General features: G+C 39.9%; 1 protein-coding gene across 4 annotated transcripts in view; it reads right to left on the bottom strand.

Moving 5' to 3' along the window:
* Positions 1-19724, bottom strand: part of LOC109621778 (integrator complex subunit 3 homolog) — a 490050-nt gene that overhangs the window by 398053 nt on the left and 72273 nt on the right. For all 4 annotated transcript variants that reach the window (XM_062854920.1, XM_062854919.1, XM_062854921.1 and 1 more), the window contains exon 5: positions 12353-12688. In XM_062854920.1, coding sequence (XP_062710904.1) covers positions 12353-12688 — 336 coding nt within the window. The remainder of the gene's footprint in view (positions 1-12352; positions 12689-19724) is intronic.

The raw sequence follows: 19724 nt of genomic DNA on the forward strand, positions 1-19724 counted from the left end.
TATTGTAACAGTACTATTTAAAACCATATTTTTACAATAGAAACCACTGTAAAAATAAAAATACAAAAACAATAAAATGTAATGTAGAACACCATACAGTAAATTGTAAATAAGATTTTTACAATATACTATACGGGTTGTTAAGTATCGTAACAATATAAAAAAATATTTTTCTCCATATATATTTTTTTGCAAAACCATACATTATATTGTAAATGAATTGTTATATGTAAATACTGGGTGGGTTTTAATAAACCGTACATTGTATGGTACACGTATGGTTTCAAACAACAAAATGTACCGTAAATATATTGTTTTTAATTGTAGTTTCACCACTGGTTATGCATTTAATTAAATGGTTTTGGAATGGTTCTCTTTTGTTATGTTGTATTGGTTTACATTACATAAACCATGTAATGTTATATTATCTTGTCATTTTCCTCCTGTAAATGGCATCTTAGGCTTATAAGCATTATGAGAATGCACTTTGGGAATTCTCCAGAGCGTTTTGGATAACCCTTCATATATTGGATCGCCCACGTCTAAGTCTGAGTCGAGGTCTGAGTAGTCTCTGATTGCATTAACAGTTGAAGCTTAGGCGCCCATGCCCCACCAGCCAGATAACCGGGTTTCGCAAACTAAGCATTATTTGTGGCAACACTTTGAGCGGCATGATGGAACTATGCCGAGCGCGCTAAGCATTATTAGACCACTAATGTAGTTGCATGAAGTGGGTGACAAGGTACATAAGTATCATTACAGCGTGCTTAACCGTTATTGCAATATTGAGGCTCCAGTTTGACTAAAGTTCGAAATACACGTATGTATTTAACAACTCATTAGAAAACTGTCAAGTTCGATTCAAGTATAAGTTAGGTTAAGAAGCGAACCCACAGACGAACCTATATTAGAATTTCTTTCAGTATTCAGTCCAGTCCATATGTTAAAGATGGCTCTACGTCAAAGATAAAGTTCGTCATGGGTAATCCTCTCATCGCACTCTACATACCTAGCTCGCCATATCTCTTGGATCTGCGATTCTTAAGACATCTGGTTTACTACTTATTTCAACATTTTAATTGACTTTAAATTGATGTTTTAACTTATTCACTTTTTTCTTTCCTCTTCTTTGCACCATAAAAGTCACAAACATCAACAAAACAAAGCGCAGAAAAAATCTAAAACTGAATAAATAATTAAAAATGCACGAAAAAATAATGTTTCGGAAAAGTGAATGGTTCAAACGTAAGAAAAACAGTATAATATAGTGTTACATAAAAATCGAATGTAAATGTATAGTAGCTACAATGTGCGAAGCTTTCAGTGTACCATTTCATTACAATATACATTATTGTAGCTGGTACACTGTATGGTGCAGGAATGGTTTTCACCAAACACCCTATGGTTAGTTTCTATCCGGGTATGGCGTAAGTGTCACAGATTTTCATTCTTCCGTCGTCACCAAACAGCAGTATGGACAAGAGAAGCTAGTGTTTCTATGCCTGATCTGCACTAAACTAAATCTTCGTGATTCGGACGAGTGCTCAGTGGATGTAGACGCAACAGCTGTACCAACGGAAATGTGCCAGTTTTTTTCCTCATCTGTAGAGCCTTTTAACCACTGCGTCAATTTTTTGGGAATATTGTGGTATGACCCATATTTAATTTGGTGCTAATCGATTATCCTATCACAATTGAGCTGTGATGGACATTGATTGATATAGCACTCGATCCCAACTAGGCACAACTTGTTTTATAAAGTCCATTACCCTGTAAGGATTACTTTGCCAAACTTCCAAGGGCTCTAATAACCCTTTTCCAAATATTGACAACCTTTGATTGGATAGCTCTCCACAGCTGCAGAGTAAATGTTCAGCGGTTTCGTTTTCACCTTGGCAAAAACGACACTCAGATGATTGGATTTTTCCAATCTTGTGTAGATGGTACCTACTGGGGCAGTGACCGGTCATCAGGCCCGTTATTACCCTCAGGTCTCTCTTGTTTAAATTTAGTATGGTCCTGGCTTTTGCTGCACTAGGTCTTATAAATCTTTTTGCTTGTCTGGATGTATCCGTGGCATTCCAATTGATTTCTACCATAGACATTTCCCAAATTTTTAGTTTTGTCCTAAGAGTACACTCAGGAACTCCACAGAATGGTTCAGGGCCTACGAAGCTCGATGCTGCAGACTGTCTGGCTAGATTGTCGGCGTTTTCATTTCCCTGAATTCCGCAATGGGCACCCAGTATAATGTTACTTCGTTCCTACTGGCCAACTGCTTCAGAGAAAGAATGCATTCCCACACTAGCTTGGACTGGCACGTGAATGCCATTAGCGCATTTAGAGCAGCTTGACTGTCTGAGAAGATGCAGATTTTTGCAAATCTATAATTTCTCCTCAGGCAAGTATTAGCACACTCTAATATGGCTTGAATCTCTGCTTGAAACACAGTGGGACTACATCCCATTGGTATAGCCAATGTGCCAGTTAGTAAAACGCGTGCGTAAGCAAAGGTGCCGAAAAGTGCTACTTTTCAGTTCTCAAAAGAGTGCCGGAAGGTAGCACTTCTCGGCACTTTTGCTTTAGTAAAGAAAAGTAGGCCGTTATATGATTTCTACCGCCAGTGAAAAGTAAGGAAATGAGCAACGCAATTGCAAAAAATGTATTTATTGAAATACTCTTCGTAAGATATCTCAGTAATCAAATGTCTAATCGACATATAATTCCAGGGCCTTTTAAAAGGATATTGTAGCTTTCATTTGGTGCTAAGAGAACCTTAATCGATTGACAGACGGCTGAGATATTTATTATGGTACCCTTGGTCAACTATCTCTCTTAAAGTTAACCTGTATTACTCCCAAGTACTCTTTGAAAGATATCTCGGTAACCCAATGTCCAATCCTAATGAAATTGTAAAGTTTTCTACAAGAATATTGTAGCTTTCATTTGGTGCAGGAGAATCGAATTCGGTTGACAGATGGCTGAGATATTAATTATGATACACTTGGTCAAAAATCTCAATGTTTAGTTGTATAAATCCGAAGTACTCTTCGAAAGATATCTCTGTAACCAAATATCCAATCGAAATAAAATTTCTGGGCGATCTACTAGGATGCTGTAGCTTTCATTTGGTGCCAAGAGAACCCAGATCGGTTGACAAACGGCCGAGATATTTATTATGATACACTTGATCAAAAATCGCACAAAAACGCACATACACACACATACACACACACACAGTGGCGAGGACCACTCGGGAAACTGGCTAAGCGCCAGCATGCTACCGTGATGGACTCTCCAAAGCGAGTCATCGATGTTCGTTGCTGCAGGCTACGCAGCTAACCTTGTGGGTGCTATGTGCACTAGCCCCTTTCTGAAGCAATACCTTCTTGGTGGTTCCGGAGAGAAGTAGGGTTTGGCGACCATAGGAATGGTTTAGTGGGTACGAGGAGAGAGTAGTCCTGGCTTTTACTTTTGTTGTAGAAGACGGCCTCAGACCTACACTACCCTAACCTTCTGTTAGGGTGTCTGTTGAGCAGATTATCCCCCTTTGGTTTAGAAGGAAAAAAACACACACACACACATACAGACATTTGCTTAGTTCGTCGAGTTGAGTTCATTGGTATATGAGACTCGGCCCTCCGGGCCTCGGATCGAAAGTCGGTTTTTCGAGCGATATTTATACCCTTCTTATGGGTATAAGAAGGGTAAAAAGGAATTTATTGAAATACTCTTCGAAAGATATCTCAGTAATCGAATGTCCAATCGAAATGAAATTTCAGGGCCTTTTACAAGGATATTGAAGCTTTCATTTGATGCTAAGAGAACCCAAATAGGTTGACAGACGGCCGAGATATTTATTATGATGTACTTGGTCAAAAATCTCAAAAAGTTTAGTTGTATAAATCCTAAGTACTCTCTGAAAGATAAATCTGTAACCAAATGTCCAACCGAAATAAAATTTCTGGGCGATTTACTAGGATGTTGTAGCTTTCATTTGATGCCAGGAGAACCGAAATCGGTTGACAGACTGCTGAGATATTTATCATGATGCACTTCGTCAAAAATCTCAAAAAGTTTAGTTGTATATATCCTAAGTACTCTTTGAAAGATATCTCTGTAATAAAATGTCCAATCGAAATAAAATTTCTTGGCGATTTACTAGGATGTTGTAGCTTTCATTTGGTGCCAGTAGAACCGAAATCGGTTGACAGACGGCTGAGATATTTATTATGATGCACTTGGTCAAAAATCTCAAAAAGTTTAGTTGTATAAATCCTAAGTACTCTTTGAAAGATATCTCTGTAATCAAATATCCAATCGAAATAAAATTTCTGGGCGATTTACTAGGATGTTGTAGCTTTCATTTGGTGCCAAGAGAACCCAAATCCGAAAACAGACGGCTAAGATATTAAATATGATACATTTTGTTAAAAATCTCAAAAAGTTTAGTTGTATGACTCCTAAGTACTCTTCAAAAGATATTTCAATAACCAAATGTCCAATCGAAATAAAATTTCATAGCATTCTACTAGGATGTTGTAGCTTTCATTTGGTGCTAAGAGAACCAAAATCGGTTGACAGACGGCTGAGATATTTATCAATATGCTATATGTCAAAAATCTCTCAAAAAGCTAACCTATATTGCTTCAAAGATATCTCGGTAACCAAATGTCTGATCGTAATAAAATTCAATAGGTGAATTCAGATGACCCCCAATTGTAGAGGCGCTAAGTGAGATAAGGTGAAAATCGTTTGTTTACATCAAAAATTCAATTTTTCGTTTTCAAAATAAACTCATATTTTGTCTTGGTGGTTGCTATTTTCTATTAGTAATGGCTTCTATTATCATCAATCTCCACGGCTTCAATTATCATCAATGCCCACGGTGACAGACACCGGATTGACCAGCTAACAAAAAATCTGGAAGATCGCCCGCCGGAGGCATAGCAAGAGCTCCTCAAATTAATCACATAAATTGTTCGTAAGTACCTACCGGATCTTAGCGCATCTGAAAGAGAATTAAATTTTCTTTCCAAAAAGTGCTCGTTTGTTTCTCTACGATGCGGAATTCGATATGAAAAAGTGAAAAAAGTGCACTTTGCCTATGCTGCGCCATGTTAAATTTTGGCGGAGCCACGTTTTTCATAGAGTTCTCATTCCTGCCACCAGATGCGGAGGGATCGTTAGCTTCCGTTGGATTTACCTATAGGGTTTTACTAGGATGTTGTAGCTTTCATTTGCAACTATGAGAATTCAAATCGGATATCAGACGGATGAGAAACGTGCGTGACTTTTTTTGTAACATACATACACACACATACACACACAAACACATACACACACATACACACACGCACAGACATTTGCTCAGTTGTTCGATCTGAGTTGATTGGAATATGAGACTCGGCTCTGCGGGCCTCGGATCGAAAGTCGGTTTTTCGAGCGGTATTTATACCCTTCTTTTGGGTGTAAGAAGGGTAAAAAACACAAAAAAAAAACAAATACGAAAAATCTTAATTTAACTGTGAAGATTTGAAAGAAAAAAAGAAAGATAATAATTTTAAAAAAATACACACGCATACACAAGTGAAGATATCGACATTGAATTTATAGTACCGTAAACCGGGGTCAAATTGATCAGCGGGGTGAAATTGATCATTCGGGCACAGACAAACAGACGTAACTCTTAGAGGAAATTCATCAACAACTTTTGCACAGTGTCATTTTCATGAGCACACTGCCATCTGTTGGTAGAACCGCGCGCGACACTGTCGGCCATGATGGATTTCGATTTGACATTTTGCTGACACGCACACTACTACACAAATTACCTGTAATTTTCGTTTGCATCATTCAGCAACGTGTACACTGACAAACGTCAAAGTGATCGAACACTAGCGCATCTGGTGGAACGATCGCGCAAATCAAATGTTATTTGAATTGATCGTTAAATGCATGTGCCAAGCCGTTTTGAAGAGTGTTACGTCTGTTTGTCTGTGATTCGGGTACTACATTGTAATTCCATACTAGGAACTCTTAAGCCTCGAAATGATCTGAAACTTTTGACGTCATCTGGTTCGTAGCTGTCTAGAAATAAGTGTAGACTTTTAATTGTTTAGAAAAAAAAATAGTTAGGCTTTATTTTTTTAAGGAATTTGCCATTTAGCTGAATCCATTGCTACTAAACAATCGATTGCTAATGGGATGTGACGCACCCGACACAACACAAATTTAAATTATAATTGTACACAACACTATGAACACTTGTTACGTAACCACAACACACATGCATATATCACCTGAATTCATATGAAAATGTAAATATAGTTTTAGTTTATGATAGACCACCAAACGCGATAGTTCAACTATCATCCGAAAGAACGTCTTTCATCCTATCCGAAATTGTAGGTACCACTGACCCTACAACTGGTGACCCGGCGTCGCGAAATCATTCGAACCGCGATTAGTCTAAAAGTGATCGACCCGCGATCGTAAAAATCTCTTTTCGATACCGCGAAATCACAGTGCCGATATCACCCGCGTGTTAAAATCGCAATGGCCACCGAAGAACTTTCTGGAGTCGCGAACAAAACCAAGAAAGATGATGACGTCGACTCCAAAGAACAGCCGGTCATTGCCAAAATCAGCTTCCCGGATTTCGACCCGGAGGACATTGAGACATGGTTCATGTTTCTCGAGGCGGCATTCAGTGTAAATTCCATACGGAACGATAAGTTCAAGTTTAATGCCGTAATCGTTGCCCTCGGTTCGCGCGTGAAATTTGTGCACACAGTGATCATTAGCTGCAACGCGGCGAACACTAACGACAAGTACGACCGTCTCAAAGCAGCTGTGATGGCGCATTTCCAGTCGTCAGAAACGCAGCGATTGACCAGCCTGCTCTCCGGTATGTCCTTAGGAGACCAAAAACCAAGCGTTCTCCTTTCCGAGATGCGCCGCTTGGGCGGAGTAGGTTGCACCGACAGCGTATTGTATAACCTCTGGTTGCGAGCCCTTCCCAACACCACTCGTTCTATTATCGCCGCCATGCCAATTGCGACGCTCGACGAGCAAGCGAAGGTGGCGGATAAAATTTTGGAAGCACCCCGTGAGCAGATCGCAGCCGTTCAGAAGCCCGAAACCTCATCGACATCGTCCCTCGAACAACGCATCGAAGCACTATCGAGACGCCTGGATGAAGCCTTGTCAAGCAACTTCCGTGGACGCGATCGACAACGTAGCCGTCCGCGCCATCGTTCGTCCGGTCGGCGAGAAGAGACCCCAGCGAGAAGCAAATGAAGCCGTCGTTGGATCTGTTGGTTTCACTACCGACACGGTGCTCAAATTCGGAAGTGCGAGAAGAACAGAAGCGATAACCCCAATGCCAAGTGCATTTTTTTCGACGGGAATATCGAGGTGTACTCTCGCCCGAGAGACAAGTAGCTCCAAGTACCACCGTCGTCGACCCCGCAGCACCTAGCGAACCTACCCCGAACCAAAACACCAGCAAACTGAACCAAACCGCGGACGTCCAGCGAATCCATATCCACGACCTCGAAACGTCGAACCGGTACCTCGACACCGGCGCTGACATCTCTGTCGTACCACCCACACCAAAGGAACGCCTCAAGCCAACAACCTCCGAACAACTTTTCGCCGCAAACGGTAATCCAATTCAGACCTACGGTACCAAACGCATCACCGTCGATCTTGGTTTGCGAAGAACATTCTTGTGGGTATTTGTCATCGCCGATGTGAAATCCCCAATCATCGGTGCTGACTTTCTCAAGCATTTCGATCTTCTCGTGGATCTGCGGAGAAACAAGTTGATCGATAATACCACCCGGTTGGAGATCGAAAACATCCGAGCAGCGACCGAGCCAGCCATCACCACATACGATGCGAATTCCCCGTTCGCCGAAATCCTTGCCGAGTATCGAGACATCACCGTCCTCGATATGAAACACAAACCGACCAAAGCTAACACCGTCCACCAGATCATCACCACCGGCCCACCCGTGTTCTGCCGTCCCCGCCGGTTACCTGTGGACAAGTGAAAGAAGCGAAAGCTGAGTTCCAGTTTCTAATGAAGCAAGGAATTTGTCAACCGTCGAAAAGCAGCTGGGCCAGCCCGCTGCACCTCGTCAAGAAGTTGAACGGCAAGTGGCGACCCTGTGGCGACTACCGGAATCTGAATGCCATCACCGTTCCCGACCGGTACCCCGTGCCTCACATACAGGATTTCTCCAGCATCATGCACGGTAAGAAAATTTTCACCTGAATCGATTTGCAGCGTGCGTACCACCAAATCCCAGTGGCCCCAGAAGATGTCCCCAAGACGGCCATTACAACGGCCATTGGACTCTTCGAGTTCAAGTATATGACCTTTGGGCTGCGGAATGCAGGTCAAACACTGCAAAGGCACCTGCACGCCATTCTGGGTGACCTTGATTTCGTCTATCCCTACATCGACGATCTCTGTATTGCATCGGACAACGTAGAGCAGCACAAATAATCCCAACTAACAATCACCAGCCGCTAACAAGCATGCATGCTGAATTGTTGCTTTATAATAGTAATTATAGCTGACCTAGAATTATGCTGTACACATTACTGTACAAATGCTATTTCAATTGAAAAAGTAGCCAATGTTCAACTTTTCGTATTTGTATTAACAATGATAATTTAAAACACTTTTAAAACGTTCAATAAGATTTTTATTCGACTCACAGTTATTCCTTTACAACATAGTTTAACAAGACTTTTTTTCTGCTTCTTGTTGAGTTCATGTAAAAATTAGCACATGTATCTGTATAATGTGTTTTTCACAAGTCAAATAAGCGCTTTCGTTTCATCATACTTCGACTCAGAATACATGATGAAAACACGTGGTTTTTACTGAACAACAGCTGAATTAATCTGTTGTTCAGTCGTTAACCATAATGTTGTACTAATTCACCACTGCTGAATAGGAGTCGAAGCCTGATCATTATTTAACCACGAGAAGTTTATGTTTTGATTTGAGCGCTGCAATTCATCATCTCTAGGATGGCGCAGATAGGAAGGCATGCGGCTGGCGATCGACGGGTCTCTAGTTCGAATCTAGATTTAGGTAAATTTATGTGTAGTTATTATTTCACAATAACTGTTCACAGCATTAAGTTCCAATCATAAACTCTCGTGAAAATTGAAAAATTTTGCATTTTTTAATTTTTAATCATTTTTGCTCAAGCTGAATAACAGCTTTACTATAGAGTTGTAAAACGATTTAACAGCAAACAGTTCAGATGGTACACAACACTATGCTTTAAAATTTCTCCAAATTTGTGTGAACAAAACCCGAACAATGGTTGTGCCTGAAAATTATCCAAATGTTATTCAGCATCATGCTGAATCAATTTGTCGTGAAGGTGCTTGTAAAATGAGTGATTGTTAGTTGGGATGGCCCCCAACCACTTGCATTCTTTTCCAGAAAATTGAGCGAAAGCCAACAAAAGGCTAGCGCGTACGATAGGGAGCTAATCGCTATGTACGAAGCAGTCAAGCACTTTCGTGATATTCTGCAGGCTCGAGATTTCTGTATCTATACAGACCACAAGCCCCTCACCACCGCTTTCCAGCAACGACCAGACAAAGCAACTCCAACACAACAGCGCAGACTCAGCTACATCAGTGAGTACTGCACCGACATTCGGCATGTATCGGGCGAAGCAAATAAAGTCGCCGACATGCTGAGTCGCATCAACACCATTACCACCACCGAGGCAATCGACTACGACCAAATGGCTGAGTTGCAGAAGACCGATCTTGAGCTGCAGATTTTTTTGGAGAACCCACCAACCAACACAACCGTCAAGCTCAAGCGACTGAAATCACCACTAGCCTCCACACCGATATACTGCGACATCTCTACAGAAGCCATCCGTCCATTCGTCCCACACGAATTTCGGCGGAAAATCATGGAGAAGCTGCATAGTGTATCCCATCCCGGAGTTCGTGCTTCTACTCGACTCGTCTCCTAGAGATTCATCTGGCCTTCTCTTCGTCGTGACTGCAAACAGAAATCGAAAGTACAGCGACACAACAAGACTCCGATCGCCAGGATCTCAACCCCGAACGAACGATTTGCGCACATCCACATGGATCTCATCGGCCCGTTTCCACCGTCCGAAGGTAATATGTACTGTCTCACCATCATCGATAAATTCACCCGATGGCCTGAGATTTTCCCACTACCTAACATGACGGCGCTCACCGTCGCACGTGCCTTCATCAGCGGTTGGATCTCCCGATTCGGTGTTCCAACCCAAGTAACACACATGTTATATAAAAGTTACGACAGCGCAGGTTTTGGTTGTATAGAAGTTTATTTTACGTTATTTCAACACAATGTTAGAATTACGTAAAATAAACTTCTATACAACCAAAACTTGCGCTGTCGTAACTCTCGATGTCGAAGCTGAGACCCGCACCTACGAGTAACCACTCAAGAGAATCTGCCTTCGTCCAAAAGCAGCTATCGACATGCAGCCACGTTTTCGTGAAAGAAGGAGCAATCAAACCTCCGCTCACTCAGCCGTACGATGGGCCATATCGTGTGGTCGTCGGAAGAAGCTCTTCATTGTGGACGTGAACGGCAAACACACTGCCGTTTCCATCGATCGTTTAAAGGCAGCGTTCATGCAGGTAGACGATCGATGCCCCGATGCTGCAGCAGCAGCGCCAGAACAGACTACCTACCAAACACGCTCTGGACGTCGCGTGAAGATACCTCGTCAATACTGGTAAAACTATGGGGGGAGTAGTGTGGCGCACCCGACACAACACAAACTTAAATTATAATTGTACAACACAACACTATGAACACTTGTTACGTAACCACAACACACATGCATATATCACCTCAATTCATATGAAAATGTAAATATAGTTTTAGTTTATGATAGACCACCAAACGCGATAGTTCAACTATCATCCGAAAGAACGTCTTTCATCCTATCCGAAATTGTAGGTACCATTGACCCTACAGGGACTTCCCGTAAATTCTCTGTTTTAACATTTTTGTGGAACCTTGGTTAGGAAGTTATGTACCTAATCAGAACATGAGATAATTTTAAAAAAGTTCATTTTATGATGAAATATGCATTTACTGCTATAGAAATCACATATTTCAAAGTAAATTGCCTACCTATAGGCGTTTAAGGAGAAATTTCAAAATTTAAGTTGGCATTTAAAGTATTAAATTCACTAGTTGTAAGATTTTAAACGCGTTATTCGGTTTAAGAAGAGCAAAATTAAGCAGAGAAGGAAATTTTCCTTTCCAACCGATGCTTAACCCTCTAATACCCAATCCCGCCTTTAGACGGGGTATAGTTTGAGCATTTTTGTAATTTTTGTTTCGTGGAAAATCATTTTTTTTATATTTTTGGCTGATATTCAGGACTGTTCTGTATATCTCAAAATAGTTTTTGGTGTATTTTATAGCGTATTTACATTTTTTTTAAATCATTGAAAAATTGATGTTTTAGTCACCTTTCAGAAGTCATTGTTTATTTCGTATTGAATCGTTACAATTAACATATTTTGAATTTTTCCCAAATCATTCTATCCTTGTTTAATAGTTTAAGGGAATCAAATACACTCTAAAATTATTTTCTTTACACGGAATTACACGGAAAACAAAATTTTCTGTGAAAAAAATTTAAAATAATAAAATTTCAACAATAATCATAAAATCTCAAAATGTTTTCATCTCAAAAAATCCGTTCCCCAAATTGGCTTCCAGGAAAAATATAAAAGTGTGGGGATGTTCAAAAATAAAAATTAGAAAAATCAAAAACTGAAATTCACGAAATCGAGAATTAAAAAGAATCATCTTCCAAAACATGTTTAAATCGATTTTAGATGACGAAAAATGATATTAAGATCAAAATCAAAAATTTGGGTATTAGAGGGTTAATTGTATACTATTTCCAATTTTTTGATATTTGGAGTTATTTAACTTAAAATTTAAATGTGTTGAACAAAATTCCGTCACATGGTTCCATGGAGATCCACAGGGTACTGGTTTTACAGAAATTGTTTTGGCAATATTTGAATTGGCACTGATGTTATCCGGAAAAGTTTTTTTAAAGTGATCAATTTGACCTCGGATTACGGTACAATTTACAAATTGTACAATAGTTTTTATTTTTAATGAAAATTCAGAAACCTTTAACTAAATCCCCTTAGAAGAAACAGCTGTCTTATAATATATTGTGTTCCGTCTCCCAGCGGAAGTGTCTTTAGGAAGGTTAAGTGGGCTTTATTTCTTGATTTTCGAAATTGTGTCAAATTTATGATTGCTTACCGTTTTTGATTTCCAAACTTGACATTGCTGATCAAGAAGTGTAACTTTCGCTCGACATCTGGAGTTAGACGGCATCGCAGGAAACGTCTGCTTGTTTTGGTCTGCATGAGTTGCATGACTCCGTTGAATGTAGGGCACAATTTCTTTGGATTGTGCAGTATGTCTTTCCACAGGCATTCGAATTCTGGTATGCGAGACACATTTTGTAGCAAGCGTACAAATTCACGACCTAGAGGAATTACATCTGCAAATCTGTCTCGAATCAATGATATAACGAAGCCAACTTCTTTGTTATATAGATGACTAAACTGGGGTCCGTTGTGGTCTTCGAGCAACCTAAAAAATATAGAGATATAATTGAAGTGTTTTTATTGCATTAGGTAGCTGTAACTGATATTGAAAAATACCATGTTTACACAGCAATAGAAATGACATGTATTGTGCGTGCGTTTAGCACTAAATTGATTTCCGAAAAAACTTCATCGACTTCCGCTGCCTTTCCTATGCGTTAAACATAACGTCGGAAGTAGTGCGCTGTATAGAAAACCAGATTTACTGTACAGCGCACTACTTCCGACGTTATGTTTAACGCATAGGTAAGGCAGCGGAAGTCGATGAAGTTTTTTCGGAAATCAATTTAGTGCTAAACGCACAATAATACAGATTATTTCCAAGAAAAACGCCATCAAACCAATATGTTACTATCTCTATATAAGAGGTTGTGGAGACACCCTTAGGGCTTTAGCCATCGTCGTATTGGGGTTTTTGGACAATCCTAAGTAAAATGCACCACTGTCATCATTGTTGTTACCGCGAGCGATACGAACGAACGTAATAAAGATCAAGGAGAAGTTGGGGATTCTTAAGGAACATTGGGGATTTTTAGGAGATATTGGGAAGAGGAAAAGGGAACTTAGGAATCATGGAGGTCCTCTTACTAGAAGTTGGGTATTCATAAGGAACATTGGGGATTTTTAGGAGATATTGGGGCGGGTAAAGGGAACTTAGGAATCATGGGAGTCCTTGGGAAATGATACCTTTGGGGAATCTAATCAACAAGATGGATATTGTTACGTCCGGGGGATATGCGATTGGTGGCCGAATAATTACTTAAAACGCGGACATAAACACGAGTAAAATATACATTTATTAACGAACACACTATTTACAATGAACGTAATAAAAGCCCAATCGAGCGATGGGCGCGCGAGAGCAGCATCTTGCGGCGGCTGCTGCTGATGGCGTTCTGTCGTTGACTCGATCGACGACTCTGGCGGGGTGCAACGATGAATGTGCAAAACGGCATCATTATACTATCGGCAGATAGAAATGAGCCGACTGTCGAACAATAGGCGCCTTTTGCAGATCTACCATTCCATCGGTGCACAACATCTCCCCCTTTCAAGAGAAGGAACGAGACGAATCAATTAGGGCCTCTTCAAGCAGGTGAAGATGGCTATTGATCACGAACGATACGATGCTTGACTTGTGATTGTGCAGATGTCAGTCCATGAGCCCGCCAAGTTCCATTCACGGTGGGTGTAAACGAATCACACCATGTTAGACGAGTTCCGACTGTAACTGGTTGTTGTTGATGCAGTACTGTCCGTTGCTGGAGGTGTAGACAGGATATGTACTGCTGATGCAAATGAACATCTACCAGGCTGCTCGACCAACGATGATGCCTGATCGGCGTCTTCCTTCAGTCGGGCTTCCCGGTCTTTAATGCTCAGAATTGTTGATGGTGCACTTCATCCAAGTTTTGACCCGAGCGACGCAAAAGAATGTTACCTGTTCGGTGCTAAACTTCTGGCGGGTTATGAAACTTGAATGTCGTGGCGATTTGTTGATGAGCGGGAAAACGGATGATTGTCTTTGGATCGAATCGGGGTAATACAGGAGGAAGCTGCAATGATTGACTCCCGTCGGCTGTGTGATCCAAATGGTGACGATGATTTGCAAAGGAACGGCCATCTTCCGAGTTAGTCCGTGGTAGCTTCAGAAGGACGCCGTCTAAGCGTTCGGGCTCCTGCTGGCTTGCAAGACTCGGCGATGGTGCTGCAGAATGATGAATTCGTTCACTTTCCTTCCCGCGTGGGTATTATTGTGGGGGCCGTTTGAAGCACTATTTTCACGGCCGCATCACGAAAATTCTCGTCGCCACTGTTACGTCCGGGGGATATGCGATTGGTGGCCGAATAATTACTTAAAACGCGGACATAAACACGAGTAAAATATACATTTATTAACGAACACACTATTTACAATGAACGTAATAAAAGCCCAATCGAGCGATGGGCGCGCGAGAGCAGCATCTTGCGGCGGCTGCTGCTGATGGCGTTCTGTCGTTGACTCGATCGACGACTCTGGCGGGGTGCAACGATGAATGTGCAAAACGGCATCATTATACTATCGGCAGATAGAAATGAGCCGACTGTCGAACAATAGGCGCCTTTTGCAGATCTACCATTCCATCGGTGCACAACAGATATTTTTGGAGATATTGAGAATTTTTAACGAACATTGAGGATTTATAGGAGATATTAGAGAGGGTAGAGGGAACTTAGGAATAATGGGGGTCCTTGGGAAATGTAACTTTTGGGGAATCTAATCAATAAGTTGGATATTTTAGGAGAAGTTGGGTATTCATAAGGAACATTGGGGATTTTTAGGAGATATTGGGGAGGGTAAAGGGAACTTAGGAATAATGGCGGTATTTGGGATATGATACCTTTGGGGAATCTAATCAACAAGTTGGACATTTTAGGAGAAGTTGGGGATTGTCAAGGAACATTGGGAATTTTTATGAGATATTGGGGATTTTTAAGGAACATTGAAGATTTTTAAGTAACATTGGGGATTTTTAGGAGATATTGAGGATTTTTATGGAACATTGGGGATTTTATGGAGATAATGGAGATTTTTAAGAAACTTTGGGGATTTTCGGGAGATATTGGAGATTTTTCATGACGTTGGGGATATTTAGGAGATATTGGGGAGGGTAATCGGAACTTAGGAATCGTGGAGGTCCTTGGGAAATGATACCTTTGGGTTTCGTTAGACTTAGTTGGACATTTTAAGAGAAGTTGGGGATGCTTCAAGTACAATGGAAATTTTGAGGAGATATTATGGATTTTCAAGGAATGTTGGGGCTTTTTAGAAGATATTGGAGATTTTTTAAGGAACGATTGGGATTTAAGAAGATATTGGGGAGGGTAAGGGGAACTTAGGAATTATGGGGGTCTGCATGGGAAATGATACCTTTGGGGAACCTAAGCAACAAGTTAATCATTTAAGCAGAAGTAGGAGCTTTTTTAACCCTTAAAAGCCCTAGACGAACCACTTTTTTTCAATCGGCTACTACTCAAAGACCATACAATCAAAAAATTTGAAACCAATTTTAAATTGAATGCGGTTAGTTGGTCTTCCAATATCTGGGTGTGGCATCCCCCCTGACCCCTCCCCCCTTTCTGGGTATTGAGAAATGCCTTGCCACGGGGGTATTTTTCGGCAATTTTATTGAATATCACACATATTATCATTCTGAAATTTGTATTGTAAAATGTATTTGGCCATAAAATGGTCGCTCTGTGCTATGGGCATGCCACCGCTACGGAACCAGTTCCGGACGTTCAGGTTTCCGGACATAATCTCCGGAGGAACCTGCTACATACTGTTTACTAAGGTTCACATCCATAATCCTTTTTTGCGGCTTCAAATATTGAATTTAGAAGTATGATGTCTTAGAAGAGTTTGTTCTATATACTTAATTCTTTATTTTAAAATTTTCACCTAGGTGATTAATCCACCTAAAAGTGCGATAGGAATTCACTTTTCTCAAAAATAAAGATAGAGTATTGGTGTCTTCTACAAAGTTGCAGAACAGGGTATTATTGGAAAGTTTGCTGAACAAACTATTACCTTATTTGCTCAACTTTAAGAGCTATGTGTCATTGTTTGTTGACGACCCCTTGTAATAGGTTTTCGGATATAACTTTTTCTATGGATTTTTAAGATTTTTCGAGTGTTCTACAAAGTTGTTTTTTGTGATGGAATACACATTATTCTGCTTTTTTCTTCGTACTGGATTAACGCTCCAAGTGGTACAGTGCCTGCATCTCAACTTCCAAAAATTTCGAAAAGACTATGGAGTTTTTGGTTTGGTTTTATTTTTTTTATTTTTAATGATTATAATAGGGTAAATGTACCAATAGTGGTGCTATTAGTAGCTCCTTGTAGAAAAATAATTGAATAAAATTGATGCAACCACAAAATAAAAATTCTGAAAACGTTAATCGGTAGTTTTTCACTTAATTTTGCTAGGAAAAATGTAAAAACCATTGTTTATTTCAGTTTTTGCTAATAAATCACTTGCACCAACTATAGGTACACGGTTCCTATTATGGAGGTAAAATTTAACATTGGTTCCTATAGTGGCGCATCCCATTGAATTCTTATGGGACCCACCACTATAGGAACACTACCACCACTATAGGTGCAAAGGAGCAAAAAAATTAAGGAAAATAATTGTTTAAAATAGGTTTTTCGGCAAATCCTGAACACAAAACTGAATAAATGTTATTAATTAGTTATGATACATCTATTAAAAATATCATTTGCAAGCTTTTTGTTTGAAATAGTGCTAAATTGGCACTACCACCACTATTGGTACTACCTCCACTAAGGGAGCTTTTACCCTACTGCTCGATCCTTCCACCAGAGGTGCTAGTGTTCGATCGCTTTGACGTTTGCCAGTGTACACGTTGCTGAATGATGCAAACGAAAATTACAGATGATTTGTGTAGTAGTGTGCGTGTTAGCAAACGTCAAATCGAAATCCATCATGGCCGACAGTGTCTCGCGCGGTTATACCAACAGGTGGCAGTGAGCTCATACAAAAGACACCGGGCAAACATTTTTGATGAATTTCCTTTAAGAGTTACGTCTGTTTGTCTGTGTTATTACTGTAAACTCTCATGCAGTTGTAGCTTAGATTCCTACGTACGAAAAAAAAATGCAGTGAAATTTCTAGACATTCTAGACTTTTCCTGCTGTAATTCTTTCAGTGATTTCTATGAGAATCCCTAAAAAAAATTTTCTTAGTATTTATCCAGTAGTTCATGCCGGAAATCCACTTGAAATTTCTTCAAAAACTTTTTCGGCATTAATTCAAAAATTTCCTAAAGAATCAACCAGTAAGTCTTGTTGGAATTCCTCAACCAATTCCTGCTGGTAATGTACCAGGAATTCTTGGTGGATTCCTAATAGCAATTACTGAAGAAATCTCAGCTGATATTGTTTGAGAAATTCCAGCAAGAATTCCTGAAAAATAGTAGAAATATCTGAAGGAATCCTAGCAAGAATTTCAGGTGATGTTGCTAGGGAAATTTCTAAAAGTATCCTTGAAAAATCTCTGGAGAAATCACAAATGGAATTCCTATAGGAAGCCTTGGAGGAATTACATGCAGCAAATGTAAAGAAATCTTTGGAAAAACCTCTGGGGCAATCTCAGCAAGAATTTCGAGAGAAATCTCACTATTAATTTGTGGAGGAATTTCAAGAGGATTTCTCAAAATACTTTTTCTTGGATTCCTCCAAAAGTTTCTCTTTGCATTTTTTTGAGCATTTCTCCAAGGATTCCTTCAGGACCTCATTTACGAAAAAAAAACTCTAGAATTCCCAGTCCATAGGAATTTCTACAAAAGTTCCATTTGTGATTTTTACAGTTTTTTTTCAAAACATTGCTCTACAAATTTCACTTTAAATTTCCACAAAATGCCTGCTTGGTTAAATCCACGAATTCCTCAAGTTGTTTTTCTAGTAATACCTCTTGGAATTTATCAAATAATTCTTCTGTGATTATCTCTAGACATTCTTGTTGGGATTTATTGAATTATTATTGATTGGATTCATCCACCAACTACTACTGTAACTTCTCTTCTGTAACATCCTTCAGAGTTTCCCTTGCGCTTCTTCTAAGAATGTATCTAGGGATTGTTTCAGGAATCCTTCGTTTGTTTATTGGAAATCTCCTTCAGATTCCTTTGAGAAATTAAGTTGAAATTGATTCAGATTTCTCGAAGAATTCGTGGTGGGAAACCTCTTGGAAGTCTTGCTGGGATTCCTCAAGCCATTAATGACAGAAATTATTCAGCAATTCCTGGAGGATTCTTAAAAGCATTTACAGCAAAAATACTATCTGGAAATGCTTGTGAAATCCCAGGGACATTCCTTGCCGAGGGAAGAATCCCGGCAGAAACTTCTAGCACAATCTCATCAGGCATTCCTGGAGGAATTCTAAGAAGATTTCTCAAAAAAAAATTCTCCAGCAATTTTTGTAAGGGATGACTGCTGGGATTCCTCTGAAGATCCCGGAGTTTCTCCTTGAATTCTTCTCCAAGGATACATCTAGGAATTCCTCTTGCAATACATCCAGTAAACAATAGGGATTCCAAAAATACCTTCTGGAATTTCTTAGGGAATTCTTGCTGAGATTTCCATGGAATATCTCCAATTAATATAAATATTGTAAAGACCTGCAGGAATTACTGGAGGATTCTTTGCAGATATTGCATTGGAATCGCAGAAAAAAATCAGGAGGGTACCTACCTGAAATGTCTAGAAAACCCCCAGTAGAAGTCCTGGAGCAATTCCAGCAGTAGTTCATAATATATTCTCAAGAGGATTACCAGTAATAATTACTTATTTCTGGAGAAATCCATGAATAAATTACAGCAGGAATTACTGGAGGAGTCCCAGCAAGAAATTCCTATTGGTAATGCAAGAAGAATTGAGGAGTCCAGGTGCAAAGGGTGACCATTTTGTCGGTGTTGAGCTGAGCATATCAAAAAATTATTATAATTTTAAGCTTTTAGGAACTTTTTCAAGATTATTTTTACGATAAATTACATGAATCGGAGAAAATTCGGGTCCGTTTTAAAACCTTATACATTTTGCATGGGAGGAGAAATTTATGGAAAACTTTATTAACTCAAATCTCATTTACTCTAAAGTATATTTTTGTCACTTTCACCCGTTTGCTTTTAACCCCCGTCAATTCTTGTGTGAGTCCTTGCAGAAATTTATGGAAGAATCTCAAGAGCAATTGCTGGAAGAATTCTTGGTCAAAACCTCTGAAAGAAGTACAAGAGGAATTTCTTCTGGGAGAGTCCATGGAGAAATCCCTTCAAATATCGCAATGAGAATTTCTACAGGTATCCCAGCGGACATTCTTGTAGGATTTTTGAGAGCAAAATCTGAATGTATCCCGGAGAAATTCCTGAAGGAACCCTTGAAGCTATTTCTTCAGCAATCCCCGCAGGAATCGCTTAGAGAACTTATCAGGTTTTCCTGAAGACATTTCTCTTGCAAT

Source organism: Aedes albopictus, chromosome 2 (assembly GCF_035046485.1).
Source record: "Aedes albopictus strain Foshan chromosome 2, AalbF5, whole genome shotgun sequence".
Taxonomy (NCBI): Eukaryota; Metazoa; Arthropoda; class Insecta; order Diptera; family Culicidae; genus Aedes; species Aedes albopictus.